Source organism: Diachasmimorpha longicaudata, chromosome 8 (genome assembly GCF_034640455.1).
Source record: "Diachasmimorpha longicaudata isolate KC_UGA_2023 chromosome 8, iyDiaLong2, whole genome shotgun sequence".
In the NCBI taxonomy this organism is placed as follows: Eukaryota; Metazoa; Arthropoda; class Insecta; order Hymenoptera; family Braconidae; genus Diachasmimorpha; species Diachasmimorpha longicaudata.
The window spans coordinates 3,215,161-3,241,665 of record NC_087232.1 but is presented as its reverse complement, the minus strand read 5'-3'; the positions used below and the strand labels follow the sequence as shown (position 1 = coordinate 3,241,665).

The 26,505-nt window shown below is 39.8% G+C and overlaps 2 protein-coding genes and 1 long non-coding RNA gene across 11 annotated transcripts; 2 read left to right on the top strand and 1 right to left on the bottom strand.

Moving 5' to 3' along the window:
• The first annotated feature begins 253 nt into the window (after positions 1 to 253).
• LOC135165612 (uncharacterized) lies at positions 254 to 7,323 on the top strand. 7 transcript variants are annotated; one of them, XM_064127061.1, is made up of 6 exons: positions 523 to 671; positions 1,221 to 1,410; positions 1,945 to 2,224; positions 2,982 to 3,024; positions 3,546 to 3,650; positions 5,458 to 7,323. In XM_064127061.1, the coding sequence occupies exons 3-6, from the start codon at positions 2,027 to 2,029 to the stop codon at positions 5,502 to 5,504; spliced, it is 393 nt and encodes a 130-aa protein (XP_063983131.1). In that variant the 5' UTR covers positions 523 to 671; positions 1,221 to 1,410; positions 1,945 to 2,026; the 3' UTR covers positions 5,505 to 7,323. The 7 variants fall into 7 exon arrangements, with proteins under 7 accessions (XP_063983134.1, XP_063983137.1, XP_063983135.1 ...); XM_064127064.1 differs by lacking the exons at positions 523 to 671; positions 1,221 to 1,410 and adding an exon at positions 254 to 389; XM_064127067.1 differs by lacking the exon at positions 1,221 to 1,410 and having other exon boundaries at positions 512 to 671; positions 2,982 to 3,000; positions 3,757 to 7,323.
• On the bottom strand, positions 6,211 to 12,583 carry LOC135165614 (uncharacterized). 3 transcript variants are annotated; one of them, XR_010299545.1, is made up of 5 exons: positions 10,730 to 11,752; positions 10,497 to 10,642; positions 8,627 to 8,931; positions 8,246 to 8,518; positions 6,211 to 8,089 (listed from the first exon to the last, which is right to left on the bottom strand). It is a non-coding gene; the product is annotated as an uncharacterized LOC135165614 (long non-coding RNA). The 3 variants fall into 3 exon arrangements; XR_010299544.1 differs by lacking the exons at positions 10,497 to 10,642; positions 10,730 to 11,752 and adding an exon at positions 12,009 to 12,583; XR_010299543.1 differs by having other exon boundaries at positions 10,497 to 11,752.
• On the top strand, positions 7,933 to 26,461 carry LOC135165592 (dynein axonemal heavy chain 7-like). The gene is made up of 21 exons (XM_064127031.1): positions 7,933 to 8,325; positions 9,056 to 9,500; positions 9,647 to 9,795; positions 10,005 to 10,158; positions 10,475 to 10,621; positions 10,955 to 11,143; positions 11,415 to 11,791; positions 12,033 to 12,254; positions 12,764 to 18,290; positions 18,401 to 18,630; positions 19,106 to 19,889; positions 19,981 to 20,153; positions 20,445 to 21,771; positions 22,273 to 22,453; positions 23,047 to 23,235; positions 23,484 to 24,081; positions 24,395 to 24,605; positions 25,025 to 25,262; positions 25,352 to 25,503; positions 25,611 to 25,892; positions 26,242 to 26,461. The coding sequence occupies exons 1-21, from the start codon at positions 8,114 to 8,116 to the stop codon at positions 26,446 to 26,448; spliced, it is 11,994 nt and encodes a 3,997-aa protein (XP_063983101.1). The 5' UTR covers positions 7,933 to 8,113; the 3' UTR covers positions 26,449 to 26,461.
• Positions 26,462 to 26,505: the final 44 nt, after the last annotated feature.

Below are 26,505 nucleotides of genomic sequence, written 5' to 3'. Positions count from 1 at the left end.
GTTCATTTTTTTTACACTGACTGAACTCAGTAATGAACCGGTAAGCCGAAATAAGCCGATTTATCTCTCAGTCGAGTTTTCGAGCAATGTCTGCGAATCTAAGGTGGAGAGGGAAATTTTCATAATTACATTTGTTGCAGAATTGAAGGTGCTGTAGAAAACAGGGCATAATGAAATTTTGATGGATTCGAACGAATCAGGTCTTTCAGGAGCAACTTGTTTTTGAAGGCAGACTTGCTGCTAAGCCGAGGATCGCACCAGCAACAAGCTGTCTGCAGCCTCACGTACCTACTCCACTCAGCACCGCGTCATCACTCCCCCTGCACGCAGCACCCCCCACCAAGGCGAACAAAAGATCGCGGAAGAGTATAAAAAAAAATAGAGAAACAGTGAGTGCAAAAAAATAAACTACTCGATTCCCCGACACATCGGTATCATGATTGCGCATGCTCGGTAAATATATCTGCGGGTGAGTTAGAGAGGGGGTGAGATATTCAGTCGGGCAATGCCAGGCTCGAGGCGGCCGATCATTACAAGGTATCCGGGTCGCCGGGAGTTTTCCTCCAAACAAAAACGAAAATTCGCGATTTTTTGACTGAAACGAAAAACATTGTTTGAGCTTTTTTTTTCTCAATTGGGAGTCTCATTGGCGGGTGGAATTCAGTGGAGAGGTGCGTATTGCTGGCTTGTGGAGGTCTTGACATTGTCCCAGAAGGGAGATGGAGTGGGTAATCTTCTTTGTTTGACATGTGAGCCGGTCTGTCAGGTGTTAATACATGTGGTCTATTGCGTTTTTTAAAATTCTAATTCCGCTGTTCCCGTCGGCAAATAAATGTGTGCCACCTGTGGCTGAGTTTCTCGGGCTGTTGCCACTATTGGCAATGGACCAGATCAGGAGAATAAGGGGGAGAGAACGATTGTTCAGCAGTGAATTTAGGGAATCGGGATTCGGTGGAGACTTTTTCACGATAATTACCGTAACGTGAACAGTTTAGTCGGCATTTTCGGGAAAGACTTTGACAAACAACCAAACAATGACATTGTTAATAAAGGAGTGTAGCTATTACTGATAATGAATTGACAATTAGCTCGATAATGACTTCTTTTTCTAATTTATTTAATTATTCTTTTCTTTCATTTAGCCCTGTCATATTGTCAAAACTGTCGTTAACTGAATTGTCACTCAAATTTGAGGGATTATTTACTAATTTCTGTTGCAGTTTGCGTTTAATGAAAGGTTCACCTCGAAATACGATGTACATCGAAATTTTAATCAAATTGTCACTTTTAATTTGACGCTTTACCGATAATTGAAATCCCGCTGAACTTTGCAGCATTTGGGGCATAAAAATTCTGTTCGACTTCCTAAGAAACGAAGCACAACAGTTTCCTCCACTAGTTAATTCATAGGTAAAGTGGTAAAGCCCGATAAGCCCAAAACTCACTTGAATATCATTTTGCAAATATCTCCGGGGGTTCTCCCAGACGGTTCTCCCTCAAGAGACCATTTTTATCGTCAATCTCAAGGTCTATGAATAAAAACGACTAAGGAAATTCTCGAAAAGGGAATAAGTACGTGAATTCATCTTTTCAACCGATAGTCAAGAAAAAATTGAACTATTAAAATAAAATAAAATTTTTTATAAAAATAAATATGAGGGCAAAACGTCCCATAATAGTTTGTCATGATGGTTCCAACAAATACTAATCCCTACTATAATTGCCGGATATAAGTTCCTATAGACTAATGAAATTTCAACTACTCTGCATGGTAATAATGACGATAAAAGTTAAATTAAAAAGTCATTCGGCTAATTGTTATGGTAAAGTTCACTATATTATAACAATCTAGATCATTCACCTCGGTCTGCGTCCAGTATCTTCAAACTATTCGTGTCTGCATCCAGTATCTCCAAACCATTTCGATGTATAATTTCATTTCAGACTTTCACTAGAAAAAATATTCGGAAATCTGAAGATGAAAAGCTAAGGATTTGACAGCCCTGGTATCGAGAAGCCGGCGGGTATGAGTCGAAAAATGACACTGTCATTTCATTCACCGGTGATGGAGGAGCACGAGAGTAAACTGATGACCGGGAATCTCGAGGAGAGGAAGCTGGCTTTTAAGAGCGATGAAGAGCTCATGAGAGAAACGACTAAGTTTGTTACAGAAGTGATAGAGACGGCAGCAACTGAGGCGAACAGGAGAAAAGTTCAGGGCCAGGTTTGTTTGCCACATAAAGCTCCTTTCAATTTGACGTTTAGCGTCAAATAAGAAGATTCATAGCGTGTTCATGACCTCCCATGTTGGTAGAAAACATTTCATATTTTTTTAGCGCTCGCTACGTGGACGGGTGATTAACATTAACATAATTTTCAAAATTTTTCACCCAAAGTGAGTGGATTCTGGAGTGTCTGGGGCATTTCTTACCACAATTTTATCTGAGGTATACTCCTCCAATTTCGAGATAACTAATTAAGATAAATTGACCGCTCGATGGGTTCCGGAAACTAGAATTTCCCTAACCACTCAAGGTGATGATTTTCAATACCCTCACTCTTCCCCTCTCTTCAGCCCTCAACGAATCTTCTTATTTAATGAATCTCCGGACGTAGAAATTTAATTTAATTTCAAAATCAACGAGCATTGATGAGTGAAAAGATAGTGATACCTTTTTTAAGACAGTGTGGTCGTCATCTTTTCTTATAATAATGTGTTTCCTTCGGATCGCAAACACCTACAGCAATTCATCCCACGTTAATGATCACTCGTTGATGCTCACTGATTCGACCCATTAGTGCCATCAGAATGACTCAATGTTTGTACCCTAGTTTAAAAAAAAATCCACGCTTCATTGATCGCTTTGTTCAGGCACTAATGAGTCATCCCTGCGAATCGCTGCTGTAGGAATTATTATTTCCAACGCTTGGACCCACTAGGCTCATCCCCGTAACATTTTTCCTATTCACATGTGTTTCAGGATGGCGCTAATAGTGAAGGTAATTTAGAGCAGCTTCATATAGGTAGGCTGTACCAATTCTGCTATTTTCGATTTTTTTATTTATTCATCAGTGTTTTATCCTGGCGCTTAACGAGTAGATCAATTTGTTAATTTTCCAGGGCCAACAAGTTTTACCTCACGGCCAATTATTCTCGAGTCGTTATTAATTTTAATCAGATTTGTTCCTCATTATTTTTGGTTTCATTGAATTATTTTTCATTTCTCCATTTCCGTTGTTTTACGCGCAAAATAACACCAGAGATATCTCCCTAAATCAGGTGGAATTGAATGCACTTCTGTTGTTGTTTCCTCATTGTTTTTTTTTTCTGTTGAAATTGGAGCCAAGAGTCAGATTGAAACAGTCGGACTAGTTTGACCGAAGGCAATCTATATTTGCACTAAATACAAAAAAAGCTTACACTACCGGAAATGATAACTTTCATGCCTGAATGACAAAAAAATCAGATTAAATCCTGGAGTTATTGTAGTCTAGGGGGACTGCACGTCCATAAATTAACAAAATGCGAATGCATGTTACTGCAGGCAGTAGATTGAAAGGTGGAGATATCATCACCGGCTGGAACAACCGTGCCCGTGGCTTCTGCAACCGGATACTGAACGCTCTGTGTCCGTGCTTCACCAATACCGGTAAATCGTAGAGACTGATTGTGAAAATTATTACCTTTCATTTTGCTACACTATTTTATTATTCTTTAATATTTTATTTATTACTGATGTTGCTACGTTATGGCAGTTGACGTTCAAATAGTTGACGCGCAAACTAGTGTATAATGCAACTGCCAAAAGAGACTGCTGGCTGTCTCACAATTGGTCCGCAGTCTCTCATTATCCAACCATCATCATCATCATCATCATCATCATCATCATCATCGGCATTCCATGATCGTCACATATCACTTCCCGTCACTTTGAGGAGATTCTTATCACATTTTACGTCTTGTAATGATAATAAACACTCAAATTTCAGCACTTTTTCTCACCATGTATATATTTTTGAAAAATACGAAATGAAATCATTAATTTTCAACTGTGAAAAATGGAAATTTCGCCAAATTCTTTCTTGTTGATTCAAGTAAATGGTAAGAGGAAATTTCTTATCGCATTTGAACAACTATTGTTACCTTGATTACAATTCATTACGTGAGACTATCGTTCGGATGACATTATTGTGTGGGAATATACCTGAACTATTACCTGAATTTAGTAATTGGCCGTCGTCAATAAAACTATTAGAATGTGGAATTATGTGGATAACTGTATAATGTCATTTTATTTCTACGTAACAAAGTGAAGCCCTTGATTTATTAAGTATCGATACGTATCAGTATCACCACTGCCATATTCACCACATCATGCAACAGAGGTCACGTACATATAAAATAGAACTATTGTCAACTTTCACATCCTCTGTCTCGTATTCCACGGCATGATCCACTGTTATACAACAACGAAAAATGAATGATGCAACGGCAATGCAATTTTACGGGCCATAATTTTTGATTTATAGTTGAAAAAATGGAGTGGAAAGTTGGAGAGGAAAAATTATCGTTTTACATTTTTGCATTTGTATGAATAATTCTAGTGGATGACGTGAAAAATATATTGATTCGAAGCTACTATTTTAGGGATTGATGCGCCCATGAACAGCTCCAATATAAAATTTAATTTTGTTCCTCTCCCAATGTAAATTACTCTGAAATTTTTACTCATATTCGAAATTTTTTTAACTCGTTGATGAAAATATTCGTTTGGGGAATTATTTAATAGTTCGGTAATTTTTCGTGAGTGGATACATTAGAACGGGATTATCAAACAGGTCATTTCTACTGAACTTTTCCCTCGTTGTACATTTCTTTCGACATAAAACGTACAACTGTATTGATCATTTTTCCGAGTGCAATGCACTGGAAAAAGTGATGAAACGGCGGTTAAAAATTGTGATAAAAATACACACCGAGAAAAATTCAATAAAATTTGCGCAAAATGTTTGCCAATTCTCGCGTCGAGTGTCATTCAGATAAAAATCAGGAAATGAATGAAATTTTAATATGATATTGCAGAAAAATTCTGTGACTTTCGCGTTATTTTTCTCCAACGTCCCATAAAAATTGATGTTCGTTTGGTGAATTACTCTCAATGACATTTCGCTGATCAACTTTTTCGGTAATTTTTGTGGAACTTTTCCCTCCGCCTGTAACAACAACAGTCTTAGTTTGCTTTTCTGCCCATATTATTTTGCGACAGCTTACAGTACAGATAGATCACACTCCAGATCCGTCTACCAGCACAATCATGCAAAGCAAAAAAAAAAATTGCGTGGCTTCCAACAGTTCAACCTAGAAAATTTTTGCATGTAGATTAGATCAGTAGTGTTTGGGTTAAATCGTTAAAATTCGGTTGATAGTGACAACCATTTATGTATTTATTTTCATAGAGTTATTCGCCTGGACACCGTACCGGTATCGCTTCACGAGACCTTAGCCCGATGAGTAGTCGTCGCGATAACTTGTAAAGAATTATCTGCGATGCGCATAAAATAAAATAAAATATGGAGGCTAAAATTATTTATCTTTCGTGTAAAAAATGGAGTGGAATGGAATGAAAATGAGATGCTTCCATCGTATGCAAGTACGCCGAACATACATCACAACCAAAGGGTCATAAAAAATCCCATTAGTAACTTAAATTATGTAAGGCGAAACAAAAATTAATTGTGCGAATGAATAAGCAACTCAACAATCTCAAAAAATACTTAATATATGTGTACATTTTTTTTACTATTTTTTGTTATGAATATAGTTTTAAAAATCAAGGGAATATCAAAGTAATAGATAAAATGAGTAATGAATGTCATTCCATAATCATTGTTAGGAGAATTAATGTAATTTGATGGGTTTTACTGATTCATCAGTGAAGTTAGACATTTCTTCGACTTATACATATAAAGCTCGGTCGAGTTTCCCTGAGTATTTTCTAAAGTTCTATTCTTACGGGTGGAATCATTAAAAGTTTCGAAAAAAAAATTCTAAAGTGATTGTTTATATGTCAAAATTATTGAAATCTGTTGTACAAGTCATGAGCATAGTAAGATAGAATACCTCATCCTCTAAATTTACATGTCATTCGGAAAAGTGTTTTTGTTGTTCTGAGGGTAGAAGAGGGCATTATGGACTGTTTCTAGCCGATGTCATAAAAATATTCTTCATTGTACGACATGAAAAAATTTTTCTGGCGCCTATGTTCGTAACGAGAAAAGCTTTTTTCGGTTTAGTAACGAAATATACTATCTACAGATTTAGAAATAATCAATTCGAAAAGCAGGCGTTCAGAGTCGTATGAGTCGGTGTGACGCATCGACTCGATAGAGAAGTGGTCAAGAAATGGATGGATGGCCATGAAGAAACGTGTCAGGAGAAGAATTTTGTCTGAAAAAATCGAAAGAAAGTACTTGGAAAAAAATATGGCAAAAATGCGGAATCATAAACGTCGAAGTTTACAGTGGAATGGAATACAGTAGAACAGTAGAAAAATCATGGAAAATTGTTAAAAATTTGGGAAAATTAAAGATCATGAGATAATGAAATACAATGCTCCACTTTATACGTGAGAGAATGAAAAAACAGGTGAAGCACCGAGTTAAAAAGGGTGACCAAGGAAATCGATAATTCGGCATTTCAAGTTATTCACCGGTGGTCACTGGAGCTCACTGCTTGTCTATTGTCCTACATATTCTCACAATCGAATAAATCTTTACCTCCAGCGGTATTTACTTCCATAAATACGTGATTTAAACAAATTTATTGAATGATAATCCCATGGATGACAGTTTAAAAATAAACGAGCGAATGAGAAAGAACTGAATAATCGAGAAAATTAGGCACTTTTTTTTCTCATTTTTATTAACATTCTGTACGTATAGCTAAGATGATGGTATGTGTGTAAATATGTATTTACCCCGATTGCTGTAATATTTGTCATATAGTTTATACACAAAGCGTTATATTCCTAGACCATATGGAGAGAGAATGAACCGATAAATATATCGCGAAAAAATTAGAGAATTTTTAATTATACGTGTCGATTTAAGTCAAGGGATCAAGGATTGTTATATCATATTGTAAACGTGACAATCAATGTTATTGGAGAGAATTATCAAATCCCTTCACAAGTATTGACACTGCATGTAATTGGAATCGGGGGACGAGAATTAATCGAATGGCAGAGAAAACGTTGATGGAAGCTGTGTGGACATTTTTGTGTATAAATCGATGTACAATATACAAATTTATTAATATAAACATTTGAATGTAATTAATGCATTTTCATTTACTATCCTGAACCTACAACTACTTTTTTTAGTTAACTATTGTTTATTTCTGCATTTTTTAATGATGAAAAATTGAATTAGAGTTACTATGACAACCAAAAACTTTCTAATATTGAACTTTCCAAGCGGATTAAAAAAATTATGAACAAAAGGCGTTCTAGTGAAGGGAATAATACATATTTAGTTCATTGTTTGGGTGACTAGGCGACGGACAGGCGATAAACAGTCAATTTAGACACTAATTTTGAGGCATATATGATCAATCGTGAATTAATGCCAAATCTTGCTCCAATAGTCAGTGTCTTTAAAAGCTCATGACAGTGAAATCCTTCCTTTAACTACATATCAACGCTGTTGACGAAGTTAATATTGAACGACCCCTGGTTAAGTCCACCAGCTAATTAATCCCGTGAATAATTGAATGTCCATCGATCGATATTAACCACCAAACAGCGGTTAATTCTGGAATAACCGAAGCACATTCAATTCAAATACATTCATACCCCTGGCAACCGATGAACAATGCCGCTATGGAAACCAAGTCGGTAAGATCAAACTCCAAGAGCCCTTCGTCGAGTAATTTTCATTCAACTCCTCCTTCACTCCGAGTTGACGCAAGCCGTTGTCAGCTGTGAAGTTGCCACGCTGATTAATTACCTCGGGAAATTCAAATTTAATTTTCATCAGCAGATTAAAGCGGATGAGTTGGAGCATTTTCGTGTCCCACTGGAGATGAATTCTTTGGGCAGATAAATATTGAGTTATGAGTGAGGGCTTTAGGGGTAAGAAGTTAACGGTTAGGTACCGTGACAGTTTGAGTCATGAGAAAAGGGAGAGCGAAAGGGGAAACAAGAGCAGGGAGATTGTGCAAAGTAAAAGGAGGAAAATTACTCACCGGGGAGGCGGATTTTATGGAGATGGAGAGAGTGTTCTGGCTCCCCCGACATCAATATTGGATGATCCTAGGAAGGAAAGGTAATTTTAAGGGTGTTTATGGCTTTTAAGAATGCCCAAGTACTTTAGCCATTTTTCTCTGGTGCAACGCTCTCTTACTTTTATGGAGAAACATTGGAGCGTTTCCTTGGGCCTCATTTTACACCGAGGTCCCAAACATTTTGCAATGCACAGAGAAAAAAAATTGACTTCTTCAACAATATTAGCTCCATGCCTAAAAATCATAATAATAATAATTTATTTTCTTTGGTGTTACCATCATATGTTTTACACCTCCTTCTACTCCTTTCTTAAAATAGGTAATAGACTATAAATAACTGACCAAACTTATTACTGATATTCTAATATTCTGGTAGTGTAGATATTCTCTGGGACACTTGGTGGTAGTACGCTATTTGCTTATTTATTTATTTGTTTGATTTTATTTTGCACCTCACACTTTCTCCATTGGCTCTCCTTTTCTCTTGTCCCTACTAACACAGACCATCCCTCCCCACGTCCTCCTGAGTATTTATAATTATTCAGTCTATTCGCTGAGTTCCTATGAGCTCCTCTCGTCCCTCTGTCCTCTCTTCTCCTTTCTGCTTCAGGATCCTTTTTGTCTCCAGTAGTTTCGTGCACCATCTTCTGTTCCAATGCCAAAGATTTTTTTTTTCTTTTTAATATCTGCGACTAACCTTCTTTGCGATTTGTAAGAGTAATCTCTATGTGTTTATCAATCTCCATAACCAAACATTGGTATATGTATCAGAAGGCGAAAGCTTTCGCCCATGAAATTACGTCGAGAAAAGGAGGAGGCGTTCAAGATGAACTGCTACACAACCCTCCGAAAAAAACGAGAGCAATTTCGTCGGAATCTGGTGAAAATGATTCTCGAGCAAGAGTTGGAAGAAGACCCGGGATCGGATATCAATGAGTACAAAATAACTCATGCTGAGGGCACTGAGGATCTCCTAAAATACTATTATTACATTATGCTGGGGATTGATGACGTTCATGTAGCACCCATAGATTCGGATTTGCTCGATAAAATTCTTAATTTGGTACCAGCAAAATGGAAGTCCCGGTTCAAAGATACCCTGTCTACTGTTATTGAAAATGCGAGGGAGGATTATGCCATGAGCTTGAAGAAATCTATTGTCGATTTTGTACTGCAGGATCCGTTGGAAGATGGAATAAAATATCATGACGAACAGGTATTACGATGTGAATAATCATCAAGGAAATAAAGCAATTCAAAGTTTCACTTACAGTATGAATTGTATATTTGCTTTAGATAAAATTACAATATTCATGAAGAATCGTTCTTCACTTTAATCCCAAAAATTATGACTTTTTCCAGGATATGACACAAGAGAAGTACGAAATCAAGAATTTCCCTCCAGCATTCTCAGTTAGATACAAAAAATCGAGGTTAAAACTGCAGAAAAATTTGTACCTCTACCATCCATGCATGAGAAAGGCTCTAGAACTCTGGCATCAGGATTTTCGGTGAGTGAATCCCTCATCGTAATTTATACTCAAATATTTTCGCTGAATAATCCACCTACCTTATAAAAATGAATTTTTGCTCAATGTTTGCGTCAATATTTCCACTGTAGCATCTCCTGGGCATTTGATTGTTTGAAGTATATTTTTTGATCATAAGAAATTTTTTCCTCAAGGATTAAATATTTTTCTCTGCAAATGTACTTGTTCAGGACCCTGAGATTGATCGATAAAAAGGAATTGCTAGCCTCGGTGGAGCCCTACGACCTCTCGACTTTTGAGTCTATATTCAATTCGATGGTAAAAAGGACAATAAATACATTGTGTAGAGTTTGGCTGCCGAAGTTGAGGAACATCGTTACCGTGGTAGGTAAGAATCCGTTGGCTTTTTGAAAGTATATTTCCTTTCAATTTATCATCGATATGATGATCAATTAAATTAGTAAGAATAAACGTGAAATTTTATAGATTAAATTCTAAATTGAATGTGATTTAACTGATTGAAAATCCCAATCAAACAAGACTGAATTGCATTTTTCCATTTGTCAAAGGCAGACAAGTGATTATTGCTCTAAAAAACATCGATGAAATTTTTGTTTTATTTCTAAAAAGCATCTTATATATATATTTTCCCTTCCCATGTTCAACGCTTTAACTGAAGTAAATTCGTACGACTTTAAAGGCAAGAAGAAGAGGGCAATTACCAAGTGATAGCGATGAAGCTAGAATCACCAAGTTCTTTAATTGTCTCGCCATTGTCATGGAGAGTCAGCTGTGCAGTCTATGCCTTAATTCGATGGAGGATTACCTGGAGTTTCTTGAGAAAGTAGCCGTGAGTAAAACTTTATGACTAAAAAATAATAAAATCATAATGAAGGATTATTCATTAACTAACTCAGTACACAATCACCTGATGCATTTAAATTATAAATCTTACCTAATCAGAAATGATTAAATGTCAAATGTATAATTTTATGCAGACTAGAGGATCTAGGCAACAATTAAGCGTAAGTAAAGGAGTATAAACCAGTGGGGTATACGTAAATATAAAAGCACTTTGATGAAAGTTTGATGCACTCGAATGAACTGAAACGAAGTCTGTTTGAATAATATAATTAAATCGAGGGAATGATGGTTTCATTTCTTCGTTTTCTGATTTAAGCACATGAAATGCAGTTTTAACGTGAACGTGGTGGTCAGGAGTAAAACCGTTGGATTTGATCCGTCGTTCAAAGCATTCGCGGATACATTTCTCTCATTGCTGGCATCTCTCTATCAAGCTGTTTGCGGATATCCACGTATAGAGCGGAAGCTGTATGACAAATCTACTCTCGCCAGAGGAATTCTCAAGGTCTTTCAATTACCCCATAATAAACTTGTATAAATTAATTTCTATTCAATTATACACAACCTGTGAATTCATGAGATACTATTATTTATGAAAAATCTTCTGTTTGAAGCACGAAAATTTCGGAAAGTTCAAACACTGTAATTATTGGTTGCCTAATTGTTAATTTATTCGCATCACGTCTTCCTCTCTGAATTTTCATGCATCCTGTATTGTCCTTCGGTCAATAATCTCGCACCAGAGTTAACAATCGATATTTATGATACATTTATAGCCAATGATCCTCGACGACATCTTGAACAAGTACAAAAACCAAATAACGGAATTGATTCAAGAACACAGAATAGGTCCCGAATTGCAGATTCAGAATTTCGACAAATACGTGACATTAATCAATGAGAGTGACGAGGACTTGGTGAAAAAGTTTCTGGCAGTAGATCCGCCACGTCCCTTCGACGAATACGCCCAGCTCATTGAAAAATACGACAAACTCTCGAAAAACATTCCCGTTGAGTTCGATCGCACATTTTTCAGTGGAATTTTCGATGTCCATCGGGAGGATTTCATGGAGTACATGGCGAAAATTGCGAATTTACTCAAGACCAACTTGGTCGCCCGGATGATTGAGGATTATCAATGTAAATCGAGAATGTAAGTAATCCAAACAAGTGAAATAGTTATTAATCGCCCACTATTAAAGTATTATTTGGTGAATATTCTCATCTTTGGAAAGTTGGCGTTCGTCTCCTGCAACTCTTAGTATTTAATATAAAAATCAACTTTTTCAAGATACATTAAATTTTTCAAGAAAGAATATATTGGCGCACTCGGCCATAATCTCTATTGGCTCGTAAAACGTTGTATTTACCGAACAAATCCTTTTATGACACAGTATTGGTGAGGATTACGAGAATATAGCGGAGAGAGCTCTCGGCGTTCCTGCTAACACAAAAGAACTAATGGCGCTGAAAGAATTTGTCGCGAAAGCTCAAACCGAGATGCTTCTCGACTTGGAAAATCGATTGAGGGGAGTGATAAAATACGTTCAATTTCTGTCGGATTATACACTGCTGACTCCCGTTGAATTGAAGACCAATAACTTCGCATTCGGGTGGTAATGACTCATCGATATCTACACGGAGAAAAAGTTTGAGAAAAATTACTGCACAGGGACTTTCTTTTTCTATATCGGGGGAAAATTGCCAGATGAATATGAAGGTAAATTGTGGGGAAGGGATAAAATTGATCTTGCGGTTCGATACAGGGGTATGCCAGTCACGGAAAGTGTTTTTTTACTTTTCCTAATTCTCGATCAACTGACTACAAGAAAAAAAAACCAGTAAGTGCAGGCAATCTCACTGTACAGACAAATAATTTTTACGTTCATACATATACTTTTTATTGATGAAAACATGCAATATCCTCTGCAAACATAAATTTTTATTGTCACTATACCGTAGATTTCAACGTAATTTTTATCAAACTTTCCTCTCTATGTGGACAATCCAATCAAAAGTCGTCATATTTTCATAAGAAATATCGAGGAAACTTTTCCTGGGAAGCGAAAAGCGGTTTCATTTTCCGTGTTATCACCTCAGATCGATCTCACCATTGAATTTCCAGGTATCACCGTATGTCCTCCATATTCGAAGACCACTTGAAGATAATCGAATCGAAAAAAAGTGAGTACCAAGAGGCTCTCCTGACTCGTATCGAAAAGTTTCACAATGACTTAAAAATCTGGGAGAAATACTGCGATGAGATGCAGTACTGGGGGAACGTGGGTGAGATATTCCGTTACAAGAAAAAGGCAACGAATCTGGAGAACCGTCTGATAGGCGCCATGGATACAATCGACTCGTTCAACGAAGAGGAACAGATGTTTGGCTGGGAATTATCGCAATATCCCCTTCGAAAAAAAATATCTGACAAGTTGTCGCCCTACAAGAAGTTCTACGACGTGGCATGTGAGTTCATATCGCAGCATGAAACTTGGATGAGTTCGATGATAGGTAGTCATGATCCGGAGGCAATCGAAACCGATTCTGGCGCCGCTCACAGAACAGTCCTGAAGCTGGAGAAGATCTTCCAAGAGCCAGCTGTACGAAAGCTAGCGGAAACCGTCCGAATCCAAATCGAGGAATTCCGGGAGCACATGGCATTGATAGCGAATCTGGGAAATCCAGGAATGAAGAGCCGACACTGGACCCAGGTTTCGGAAATTGTGGGATTTCCAATCAAAGTCGACGAGAACATGACACTGGCAAAAATTATAGATTTTGGTCTTGACGAATACGTCTCCAAATTCGAGGGAATATCCGAAGCTGCGACCAAGGAGAGCAATCTTGAGAAGGCTCTCCTCAAGATGCATGACGACTGGACGACAATCGAATTTGTCGTCAATCCATACAGAGACACTGGGACCTACGTGATAGCAAGTGTCGATGAGATCCAGCTACTTCTGGACGACCACCTGACGAAGGCCCAGACTATGAAAAACTCCCTCTATATTAAGCCATTCGAGAAGGAGACGTTAGAGTGGGAAGCAAAATTGTACTTACTCCAAGACATAATGGACTATTGGCTGAAAGTTCAGGCAACGTGGATGTATTTAGAGCCTATATTCTCATCCCCAGACATCCAGCAACAAATGCCAGAAGAGGGTCGCCGGTTCAGCGCTGTCGACAAGATATGGCGTGATATAATGAATTCAGTCATGCACGACCCGAGAGTAATGTCCGTTGTGGAGATCGATAAGATGTTGGATCGTCTGAAAAAGTGCACAGGTCTCCTTGACCTCATCCAAAAAGGTCTCAATGACTACTTAGAGAAAAAACGACTCTTCTTTCCGAGATTCTTTTTCCTATCGAACGACGAACTGCTTGAGATTTTGTCCGAGACAAAAGATCCAACGAGAGTTCAACCGCACTTGAAAAAGTGCTTCGAGGGCATTGCAAAATTAGCATTCACGGAAGATATGGAGGTGACGACAATGGAGTCCTCGGAGGGAGAATCGATAGTACTTGAAGACAAAATTGATACGGCTAGTGCGCGTGGGCAAGTGGAGAAGTGGCTTGTGGAGTTGGAAACGGATATGAAAAAGAGCATTAAGGCTCAAGTAATTCGGGCAAAAGGTGCATACCTTGGGAAGAAACGGTCTGAGTGGGTGCTTGAGTGGCCTGGACAGACAATCCTGTGCGTTGGTCAGCTTTACTGGACGTCTGATGTCACTGAAGCTTTTCCTAAGGGGTTGGACGCATTGAAGGCTTACGTCGACGTTTGCAATGAAGAACTGAATAAAATAATTGTTCTCGTACGGGGAAAGCTCTCGACTCAGAACCGAACGACGTTGGAAGCATTGGTGACGTTGGATGTCCACTCACGGGATGTGACGGTTGACCTTTGGGAGAAGAACGTGACGAAGGCAACTGACTTCAAATGGTTGTGTCAACTGAGGTACTACTGGATGGAAGACAACATGATAACGATGATGATAAACTCATCTTTGAAATACGGTTATGAATACCTGGGTAACAGTGGACGTTTGGTCATCACACCCCTGACTGATCGATGCTACAGAACTCTCTTTGGTGCATTGGCTTTAAACCTGGGAGGCGCCCCAGAGGGGCCTGCTGGCACCGGAAAGACGGAGACAACGAAAGACTTGGCAAAAGCCATTGCAAAGCAATGCGTCGTTTTCAACTGCTCCGATGGTCTCGACTATATCGCCCTGGGGAAATTCTTTAAAGGTCTCGCTGCCTCGGGGGCTTGGTCCTGCTTCGACGAATTCAATCGTATCGATCTGGAAGTTCTCTCGGTGGTTGCACAACAAATTTTGACCATTCAACGGGCCATTCAAGCGAAAAAAACACAACTTATTTTCGAAGGAACGGAACTGAATTTGGATCCCACTTGTGCTGTATTTATCACGATGAATCCTGGGTACGCTGGACGGTCTGAGTTACCGGATAATCTGAAGGCATTATTCCGATCAGTTGCAATGATGGTACCAGATTATGGATTGATAGCAGAAAATACTCTGTATTCTTATGGGTTTTACAATGCTCGTCCCCTCTCGGTGAAAATCGTGATGGCGTACAGATTGTGTTCAGAGCAACTATCGAGCCAGAGTCACTATGACTATGGAATGAGAGCCGTCAAGTCGGTCTTGGTAGCAGCAGGAAATCTCAAATTGAAATATCCGCAGGAGAGCGAGGACATTCTGATGCTCCGCAGCATCAAAGACGTCAATCTCCCTAAATTTCTGAGCCACGACTTGCCTTTGTTCCAGGGGATTACGTCAGATCTCTTTCCCAACGTCGTCCTCCCGGAGTCCGATTATACCGACCTCAATAGCTGCATCTTCGAGGCCTGCAAAGCCGCCAACATCCAGTGTGTTCCGGTATTTCTGGAGAAGATCCAGCAGATCTACGAGATGATGATTGTCCGGCATGGGTTCATGATAGTTGGCCATCCCTTTGGTGGTAAGACAGAAGCTTACAAGATGCTTGCAGCCGCTCTAGAACTCTGTGAACAAAGAAATCTCATCGACGAGCACAAAGTAGAGATTACGGTTATTAATCCTAAGGCCATAACAATGGGCCAACTTTATGGACAATTCGATCCGGCTTCTCATGAATGGAGTGATGGTGTCCTAGCGATAAGCTACCGAGCATTTGCTGTGTCGACAAACACCAACAGAAAATGGCTGATATTCGACGGACCGATCGACGCAGTCTGGATCGAAAATATGAATACTGTTCTTGATGATAACAAGAAACTTTGCTTGATGAGTGGTGAGATTATTCAACTAGCTAAGACTACAAATTTAATCTTCGAACCGATGGATCTGGAAGCAGCTTCACCCGCTACAGTGTCTCGTTGTGGTATGATTTATATGGAGCCAATCGCTCTCGGCTGGGAGCCACTGCTGCAATCCTGGTTGGAGACTCTTCCGCCTCTTGTCACCGATTTTTTAAAAACATTTCTCTACGAGTCCTTATTTCTCCGGTTCTGCAAACCACTGTTTCATCTTCTGCGGAGGGGCGGATTAAAGGAGATGTGTCCCATGCCAGACTCGAATCTTCTGCGATCAATAACGTACCTGATGGATTGCTTCATTGATGACTATCGAGAAGACGATCCGGAGAAGGAAACAGCGCTTCCTAACGAGCTTGATCTGAGAGCCCAGCTAGAGGGATCATTCTTTTTCTCTTGTATATGGGCAATGGGCGGAACCCTCGAGGCAAATCATCGGGAAAAGTTCAGTATATTATTCAGAGGACTTCTCGAGAAGGAGTTCCCCCCAAGTTTATCAGAATTATTCCAACTTCCAGACACCGTTCAACCCCCAGCAAAGCCTTATATATTCGTAATGCCGAAAGATGGGATGGTGTTTGATTATCGATTTATTCGAGAAGGAAAAGGCAAATGGAAGTTGTGGTCCGATGAATTAATGAATGCACCCCCCATCCCCCGTGACGTACCCGTGAATCAGATTATTGTGCCGACGGTGGAGACTATCAGATATACCACACTGTTCCAATTACTCGTACAACATGGGAAACCTGTGTTGTTTGTCGGTCCAACTGGCACCGGAAAGTCGGTCTACATTATTGATTTCCTGCTCAAGAGAAATGATACTGTAAAGTTTAAACCACTATTCATTAACTTCTCGGCGCAGACGTCTGCAAATCAAACGCAGGATATCGTTATGAGTAAATTGGATAAAAGGAGGAAGGGGGTTTACGGTCCTCCAATTGGAAAACGATGGGTTGTCTTTGTGGATGACGTATCTATGCCGTTGAAGGAGACGTACGGAGCGCAACCGCCGATCGAACTTCTCCGGCAATTGCTGGATCATGGACAGTGGTACGATCGGAAGGAGAAAAATCCTCTGAAACTCATTGAGGTACAATTGATGTGCGCGATGGGTCCTCCCGTCAGTGGAGGTAAGGACGTCACTCCGCGGTTCAAGAGGCACTTTTTCACACTCGCCATTTCAGAGTTCGAGGAGCAAGTGATGATCACTATCTTCAGTAAGATTGTGCTCTGGCATTTGGATACGAGAGGCTTCAGCAAGGAGTTTGACCCGTGCATCGATCAAGTTGTGATGGCTACACTGGATATTTACAAGGAGAGTCTGATCAATCTTCTACCGACACCATCCAAGTCTCATTATCTATTTAATATGAGGGATTTCTCCAGAGTTGTCCAAGGTGTCCTGCTGTCCGTCCCAGAATCTATGCCGACGCTGGCGAACATGAAGCGATTATGGGTTCATGAGATTCTGAGGGTATTTGGAGACAGACTGGTTGACGAAACCGACACTCAATGGTTAATCAAACAATTGAGAACAACCGTGGAGACTCGAATGGATGCCAACTTCGACGGCCTCTTCGAAGATTTGGGTCAAGCACCTGTTGGAGAAGTTGAACTGAGAAAGCTAGTTTTCTGTGACTTTTTGGATCCTAAGGCGGACACTAGGCTCTACCAAGAGATCCCCGACCTTGAGCTTCTTCGATCAATCGTCGAGGGATATCTCATAGAATACAACTCGATGACGAAGAAGCCGATGAATCTGGTGCTCTTCAGGTTTGCTATAGAGCATTTATCGAAAATTGCGAGGATCATCAAGCAGCCGAGGAGTCACGCACTTCTGGTCGGCGTTGGTGGCTCTGGGAGACAGTCATTATCGAAATTAGCTTCTCACATCTGCGAATACGACCTCTTCCAGGTGGAGATCAGTAAACAATATGGTATTCATGAGTGGCACGAGGACCTCAAGATGATCCTGAAGAAGACCACAGCAACCGAACTCCACTCGACCTTTCTGTTCACCGACAGTCAGCTGAAGAAGGAAAGCTTTCTCGAAGACATCAGTAATATGTTGAATTCTGGTGAAGTTCCCAATCTCTTCAACGCAGACGAAAAAGCCGAGATTTGTGAAAAGATGCGACAGATAGATCGTCAACGAGAGAGAGCAAACCAAACGGACGGCAGTCTCGTCGCTCTATTTAATTTATTCGTGCAAATAGCACGTGATCAATTGCATATAGTTGTCGCCATGTCACCGATTGGTGACGGCTTTCGAAATCGAGTGAGAACGTTCCCCGCTCTTGTCAACTGTTGCACAATCGATTGGCTCCAGGTAAACCCCTCTCATCCCCTAATCCAATAAGACATGTTTACATTATATTTCTTCCAATGCTGGAATGTTCCAGTCGATATAACACTCATTGTTTATTGGAATTGTGATAGCCATGGCCGGAGGATGCACTGTTGGCAGTTGCGACGAGATTCCTGGGGGAAATTAAACTGTCGGATCATGAGAGAAAGGCCGGCATCGATATGTGTCAGTTCTTCCATGTGTCTACACAGACATTGAGTGAGGAGTTTCGAATTAGATTGGGGAGATTTAATTATGTCACTCCCACTTCGTACCTAGAGATGATCAATACTTTTAAGGATCTTTTGCATAATAAAAGGAAGTGAGTGGAAATTACTAATCAATCCTGTGAATAGAAATGCCCACCTCACACCCTAGTGCCTGGTGGAGTTCTTTTTGCCCACTTTTATTTCCACGTTTCGTTATTTTGTATTGGTGGGTGTCAGGAAGATAACAAAATGATTTTGCTTGCACGATAAAATTGGCTCATTTTGACAGTGCCAGACAAAGTCATAAGTCAACACCGAAATTTATGGTGTGTGAACGTGTTACAGCGTTCGTGCAGATGCACGATTATGCATTATGGTGTGCGAACGTGCACATGCAGACGATTGTCAACATTAGTATTCGGTTGAGTTAGAACAGCGAAAAAAATCGAAATGTTCTTAGCGAGAGAAAAACTATAATATGATTTCTTAATACACAATTCACTTTATTGTATGAATTTCCTTGATTACTGAGTTTTTAATTTCATTTTCTCGTCGATTCACACAATTTTAACTTGTCTTTGTCTTCAGAGAAATCATGCTGGCCAAAACACGATATGAAGGTGGCTTAGATCGTCTGGGCTCAACTCAACACCAGGTAACCGAGATGCAAGAGACACTGAAAGGTCTCCAACCGCTCCTGGTTACAGCCGCTCAAGACGTTCAGCGAAGTGTGGCCACCGTCGAGAAAGAATCATCCGAGGTGGCAGCAGCGGAGAAAGTCGTCAAGGTAGACGAAGAAGCAGCAACGGAGGTAGCAAATGCTGCTGAAGAAATAAAAGCAGATTGCGATGCCAAATTGGCTGATGCCTTGCCGATTCTCAATGCAGCCCAAGCTGCCTTGAATACCTTGACTCCTGCGGACATTTCCATTGTGAAGACGATGAAAAATCCACCAGCCAATGTCAAACTCGTCATGGAGAGTATCTGCATTCTGAAGGAGATGAAGCCCGAGAAGGTTCAAGGACCCGATGGCAAGTCAATCGATGACTATTGGAAGGTTTCGATGAAGATCTTAAGTGACGCCAAATTCCTGGACTCCCTCATCAACTTTGACAAGGACAACATCCCTGAGAAGGTGATTGATAGGATCAAGAAAGATTATCTGACAAATCCCAACTTTGATCCAGAAAAAATTAAAACATCGTCGACAGCTTGCGAGGGCTTATGTAAGTGGGTATACGCCATTACGGAGTATGATAAAGTTGCGAGAGTGGTTGCGCCCAAGAAAATAGCTCTTGCCGAAGCTCAAGTGGTTCTCAATGAAGCTACGGATAAACTGAATGCCAAACGGGCGCAGTTGGCTGAAGTTCAGGTATTTTACCCCAAAAGTGAAAGAATTAAAGGAGAAGCTCAAAAGGTAATTTAATGAATCCAATTTGCTCAGTGATATTTGTATGTCATAGGCAAAACTTGCTGTCCTTAAAGAAAATTTGGCGGTGAAGAAGGCTGATCATCAGAAAATGATTGATAAAGCTGCGGATTGCGAGCAGAAACTTAAACGAGCTGAAGAACTGATTGGGGGGCTCGGGGGAGAGAGGACGAGGTGGTCAGAGAGTGCTAAAGAGTTAGGAGAAAGGTAACAAAAGATACTAATTATTCGATCAATAAATTGAGTTGAGGGAAGAGATAAGTAATTTTTGGTACCGTTATCTTGGCACACATGAAACGACTTTAGTAATTAAAAAAATCTTAAAAATATTTGTTTCCATCTATCTAAATTTAAAATATAAAGCATAAACCTAATATTTCTCCTTGGATGAGTGCTACATGCATACCCTCTCCCATTGGTCTGTATTACTTTTCGAAATCTAGGTCGTTACGAGAAACTTTGTTGCACATGTTTCAACAATGACCAATAATTTCACAGATACGAAAAGTTGACGGGTGACGTTATAATAGCTTCAGGCATTGTAGCTTACCTAGGGGTCTTCACAACTCCGTACCGCATAAAACAGATAAAAATCTGGGTCTCCCGCTGCAAAAACCTAGATGTCGTATGCACCGAAGATTTCTCCCTGAAAGATGTCTTAGGGGACCAAGTGCTAATTCGCTCCTGGATCATTGCGGGTCTCCCGAGCGACAGCTTCTCCATAGACAACGGTATAATCATAAAGAATGCCCGACGATGGCCCCTGATGATAGATCCCCAGAGTCAAGCCAACAAATGGGTGAAGAATATGGAGAAAACCAACAACATGAGCATTATAAGACTGACCCAACCAGACTACCCTAGAGTCTTGGAGAACGCCATCCAATTCGGACAACCGATTCTCCTGGAAAACATCCCGGAGGACCTGGATGCCATGCTAGAGCCGGTTCTTCTTAAGCAGACGTTCAAACAGGGCGGCGCCCTCTGCATAAAGCTAGGTGATTCTGTAGTCGAGTACAGCATGAATTTTCGTCTCTACATAACAACGAAGCTGGGGAATCCCCATTATCTTCCGGAGATCGCTGTCAAGGTGACGCTCCTTAATTTTGTTATAACTCCCAGTGGTCTTGAAGACCAACTTCTGGGAATTGTTGTGGCAAAGGAGAGACCTGACCTGGAGGCAGAAAAAAATTCCTTGATAATTCAAGGAGCAGCGAACAAGAAACTCCTGAAAGAAACCGAGGACAAGATTCTCGAGGTCCTCTCGGTCTCCGAGGGCAACATCCTCGAGGATGAGGAAGCAATCGGTGTCCTAACTTCCTCCAAAATCCTCAGCAATGATATTCAGGCTAAACAAGCAGCTGCTGAAGTCACAGAGAAGTCCATCGACGCAACGAGGTTGCAGTACACCCCAATCGCTGAATACTCGACAATTCTCTTCTTTGCTATCGCCGTTCTTTCGAACATCGATCCCATGTATCAGTACTCGCTGGTCTGGTTTGTCAATCTCTTTAAAGCCTCCATTGATAACACTGGACAATCGGAGACCGTCGAGTTGAGGCTGGCAGATCTACGGAAGCACTTCACATACTCGCTGTATGTTAATGTATGTCGATCCCTCTTTGAGAAGGATAAGCTACTGTTCTCCATGCTCTTGGCGATTAATCTTCTGGATAAATTGGGATCTGGGATTCCCCCCGTTCAGTGGATGTTTCTACTGACTGGTGGCGTCGGGCTGGATAATCCACATGCTAATCCCAGTAGTTGGTTGCCGGTTAAACTGTGGGATGAGCTGTGTCGCCTGGATGACGTTCAAGGGTTCAAGGTGAATATTGATATTCGTATTCAATGACGTGATTTCAGTAATCATCCCAATGAAGATTGATAACTGATGTACCACGATTTAATGTGTTTGTCCCTAATAATGTATTTCGATGCAACACTGATTTTGATATTTGTATTCTTGACAGATTATTAATTTGTTATGTCCTGATTTATTGACAACGACAGTGAGTTCCCATGCAATTTAAAAGGAAAAAAATTAACCATCAGGTTTATAACAATTCGAGAACTACAATTGATGATTGAAAATTTCTAAAATTCTTTTTGTGAACCATAAATAATAGTTATTTACATGTTGCATTAAATGTATTCAGAATATACAGTAGTGACTTAATCTCTTGTGACATCTTCAACGCTAGTTCGATCAATACCTAGAATACATTATGCTATTATTAACCATATTCCAAGACTCTCGCGTACTTTGCCATTTTAAGGAACTGAAAATATATTTCATAAATATTTAAATTTACGAATTTATCCTCAGGGAATCCGAGAGTCATTTATCAAGAATAATAACGCTTGGAAAGTTTTCTTCGACGCTAAAGAGCCACAAACGGCCCCAATTCCTCCCCCTTTCGATGAGTTAACGGGGTTGGAAAAGCTTCTGGTGCTGCGCTGTGTGCGACCCGATAAAGTTGTGCCCGCAGTGCAGACATTTGTGGAGAGTGAGTTGATTGATGGAGATATTGGGTCAAGCTGAAACAATATGACATCAGCTACTAATTATTAGTATTTGTCTGGGGTTTTTACAGTCAAGAAAACGTGTTGTAATCCATCATCTTTACCTTTCCATTTTTTGGGGGTTGCGGTAATTAAATGTGATCTCGAAAAATTGAAATTCTCCAAGAATTTTGTTAAAAGGTCGCGCACACACAATTTTGGATTTTTTCCAATAGTTGAGGCGACAAATCGCATCAGTATGAGCAGTGGAGATTCACATCTCCTCAAATCCAGAAAATTGCGTTCATTTTTTTTACAAAATGAATGGAACAGGATGGATCAGGTATTTTCTAGAACAAAAAAATCTATTGAACTTTCCCATATGAGGATTTCCTGATGAATGTATTAGGTTTCTTAAATTAAATGTCATTGATTATATTGAGAGCCCATATGATTAAGAGCCCATATGAGCCGCAAAGAAATTCCTATTGCATAGCGACCAGTTAAAAATTTAATATCATAGTCATTGGGATTCAGTTTGATCGAAGTTGGAGGAGACATTAGAGAGAAAATGTGCATTGAATAAAATTCGTTTCAGCGGAGCTCGGCCCTCGATTCATCGACCCACCACCGTTCGATTTGGTGTCATCCTACGCAGATTCAAACTGCGCTGTCCCTTTGATATTTATATTAACCCCGGGGGCTGATCCCGCCCAAGTGTTATTGAAATTTGCTGATGACCAGGGATTTGGGTCAAGTCGATTGTTTTCGTTGTCGCTGGGTCAAGGTATGCAAAATAATTCTTCACATTTTATTTGAATTTTTTTCAAACAATCTTCTCCAGATGAATTCGCCTTTCCATGGACCCATGGAATTGACTTTAATTCGCAAAACAATAACATTGTTCTTAGCCCAGAAAATTTATTATCTTTGTTTCAATATATGCCAGGAAAGACTCCACTTATCACCAGAAATTTTATAATTTTATTGTAAAGAAAAATCGTACAATTAACAAAAGTGGACTCTCTCCGATAGGTCAAGGCCCAATCGCAGAAGAACTAATAAACAATGGAGTCCGTTACGGTCACTGGATAGTCCTCCAGAACTGTCACTTAGCGAAAAGTTGGATGGGAACGCTGGAGAAAATATGTGAGGGTCTTGTACCCGACACAATTCATCCAGACTTTCGATTATGGCTGACGAGTTACCCAGCCGATCACTTCCCAGTAACCGTCCTCCAGAACAGCATAAAAATGACCAACGAACCCCCAAAGGGATTACGAGCCAACATCATTAGGTCATACCTCAGTGACCCAATATGTGAACCTGATTTCTTCGAGTCCTGCAAGCAATCGATGGAGTTCAAGAAACTGCTGTACAGTTTGTGCTTTTTCCATGGTATTGTGCAGGAGCGACGAAAGTTTGGGCCCATTGGGTGGAACACACCCTATGAATTCAATGAGACCGACCTCAGGATCAGCGTATTGCAGTTGAATATCTTTCTGAATCAGTACGATGATGTGCAGTTTGAGGCACTCAGGTACTTGACGGGAGAGTGCAACTATGGGGGAAGGGTCACTGATGCCTGGGACAGAAGGACTTTGAATACGATCCTAGGGAGATATTACTGCGAGTAAGTTATATCATTTCAGTCTATCAGGATTAGGGTTCCACATGAACGTTTTTCTCGTGTTAGATATGAAAGTCGTAAAATTAACGAGTTCAGGGGGATTAAAAATCAATCACCAGGACATTTTTTATTTTTATTTTTTGTTTCAAAATGAAAAAAATTAGTATGTGGTTTTTTTATAAAACTTTTTATATTTTATCAGCTCTTCGAATGAAACAATTCATGTAACAACCCCCTGTATATTCATCATATTAAAATTTTTATTTTCCTATCGCGATAAACTCGCGATTTTATTGGACTTTTTTTTTTATTTTAGTGAAGTTGTTGGTGAAGATAAATATTATTTCGACGAAACAACAGACGTCTACTACTGCCCGACAAGTAAAGAATACGACGCGTACATCGATTACACGAAGAAATTGCCTCTAATCACGGCACCAAGTGTTTTCGGGATGAACGAGAATGCGGATATTGTCAAGGATCAACAGGAGACTGATTTGTTGTTCTCGTCGCTCCTTCTCACTCAGGTAATCTTCCTCATCCACCTGTCAAGTTGGTCTACATTTTCAAACCGCTATTTCAATTCTTTAATTTATGTTTTTAAATGCGACGGATAGGAACGCTCGGTAAGATAATTAAATTTCTAATTTTATTTATCAAATTGACGAATTTAATGATTAAATACTTTTTTTACACAAATTACACTATACTAGGATTTATGGGAAATTAAGGTAATTATTCTAACTCAAGGTGACACATTTCATTGCGTCTCTCAATGTTATTGTGACAACAAGTAAATTAATTTTTACAATCTGAAACTTTGTTCTAACGCTTTCTGAAATATTAGTTGAAAAAGGTGAGATGGAGTTTTTTCGTAATTAATTAGTGATGGATTATGAACGACGAGTGAAAAGGGAAATTTTAACATACCATACTTGCCATTCAGGAAACATCGAAAGCCACTGGAAGTGGTGAGATGTCTCCCGACGAGGTGATATTTGCTGTAGCTGGTGATGTACTCGGTAAACTCCCTGAGAACTTCGATTTAGTCGAGGCACTCGAGAAATATCCGACTTCGTACAATCAAAGCATGAATACAGTATTAGTTCAGGAGATGGGGCGGTTCAATAAGTTGCTGAGTTGCATCAGAACCAGTCTTGCGAACGTGCAAAAGGCCATCAAAGGCAATCATCTATCATTTTAGTCCGGCTTATTCAAATATTTCATAATTCACTCGAGTCAGTCACAAAAATGGAGAATTGATTGCTTTCAGGGTTGATTGTCATGTCGTTGGAGTTGGAGGAAGTGGCGGATGCTATTTTAAAGGGAAAAATCTCAACTCTGTGGATGAAAAATTCTTACCCGTCTCTGAAACCCCTAGGAAGTTACGTCAATGATTTTCTGCAGAGATTGTATTTTTTGCAGGTGAGTTTCTCACGTGACACTTTTTTCAGTCGGTGATGTTCATTTCTAAATCCACTGACTCGCTATTTATTGTTTATTTATTGTTCAAAATTGTTCTTTCTTGTTAGAAATGGTTTGAAGAAGGACCTCCAGCCTCCTATTGGGTCTCAGGATTTTACTTCACCCAAGCGTTTCTCACAGGAGCCATACAAAACTTCGCGAGGAAATATCACATACCAATTGATCTACTGGTTTACGATTTTGTGTTCCTCAAGGAAACTTCCTTCGATAAGCCACCAGAAGACGGTGTGTACGTTTATGGTCTATTTCTGGATGGTGCCAGGTTCGATAGAGAGAAAATGGTAATCGAGGAAAGTTTCCCGAAGATACTCTACGATGATGTTCCTTTTGTGAGTACAAGATTTTCTCTTGTGAGGGTCAGGTCAGTAGTAAACCGAGAGAATGTCGTAACTTGCTTCTACCGACCCTTCAGCTTTTATTGATAAAATGTTTGTCATTGCTTTATGGGGCTGTGAACACGTCAGATGTAAACAACTGAGATAAAAGACCAAATTGAAAGATTATTTCAAACTGTAAAAAAATGCACATAACCCGGCTGTAATCGAAATCAATTTTTTTTCTCAATTAAATTATTATTTTGGTTTTCTGATGACATTCTTTGAAACCTAAAAAAATATGATTCGATCTCGGTAGTTTATCAATGGAAATTGATGGTTTAATATTCTTCTTTATGAACAGATTTGGCTGGTGCCTATGAAACGCGGAGACCTTCCACCTAATCAGACCTACACAAGTCCAGTATACAAAACCAGTGAGAGGAGAGGTGTTCTATCGACCACCGGACACTCGACGAATTTTGTTATTGCAGTGCGAGTGCCTACCGTGAAGTCAGAGGAGCATTGGATTATTCGGGGGGTAGCGATGCTTTGTCAACTGTCTCAATAAATTTTTCCATCTCAAAAAACTTTTACATTCTCTTCTGCATTATCTACGTGACTTAAT

Bases quoted from the DNA above. Each gene is read 5' to 3' on its own strand.
- LOC135165592 (XM_064127031.1), top strand. From the start codon at position 8,114: ATGAGTGAGGGCTTTAGGGGTAAGAAGTTAACGGTTAGGTACCGTGAC. The intron at 11,144-11,414 runs GTCTTTCAATTA...ATACATTTATAG, and splicing joins TCGCCAGAGGAATTCTCAAG to CCAATGATCCTCGACGACAT. The intron at 18,291-18,400 runs GTAAACCCCTCT...GAATTGTGATAG, and splicing joins GCACAATCGATTGGCTCCAG to CCATGGCCGGAGGATGCACT.
- LOC135165612 (XM_064127064.1), top strand. From the start codon at position 2,027: ATGAGTCGAAAAATGACACTGTCATTTCATTCACCGGTGATGGAGGAG. The intron at 2,225-2,981 runs GTTTGTTTGCCA...CATGTGTTTCAG, and splicing joins GGAGAAAAGTTCAGGGCCAG to GATGGCGCTAATAGTGAAGG. The intron at 3,025-3,545 runs GTAGGCTGTACC...ATGTTACTGCAG, and splicing joins TTTAGAGCAGCTTCATATAG to GCAGTAGATTGAAAGGTGGA.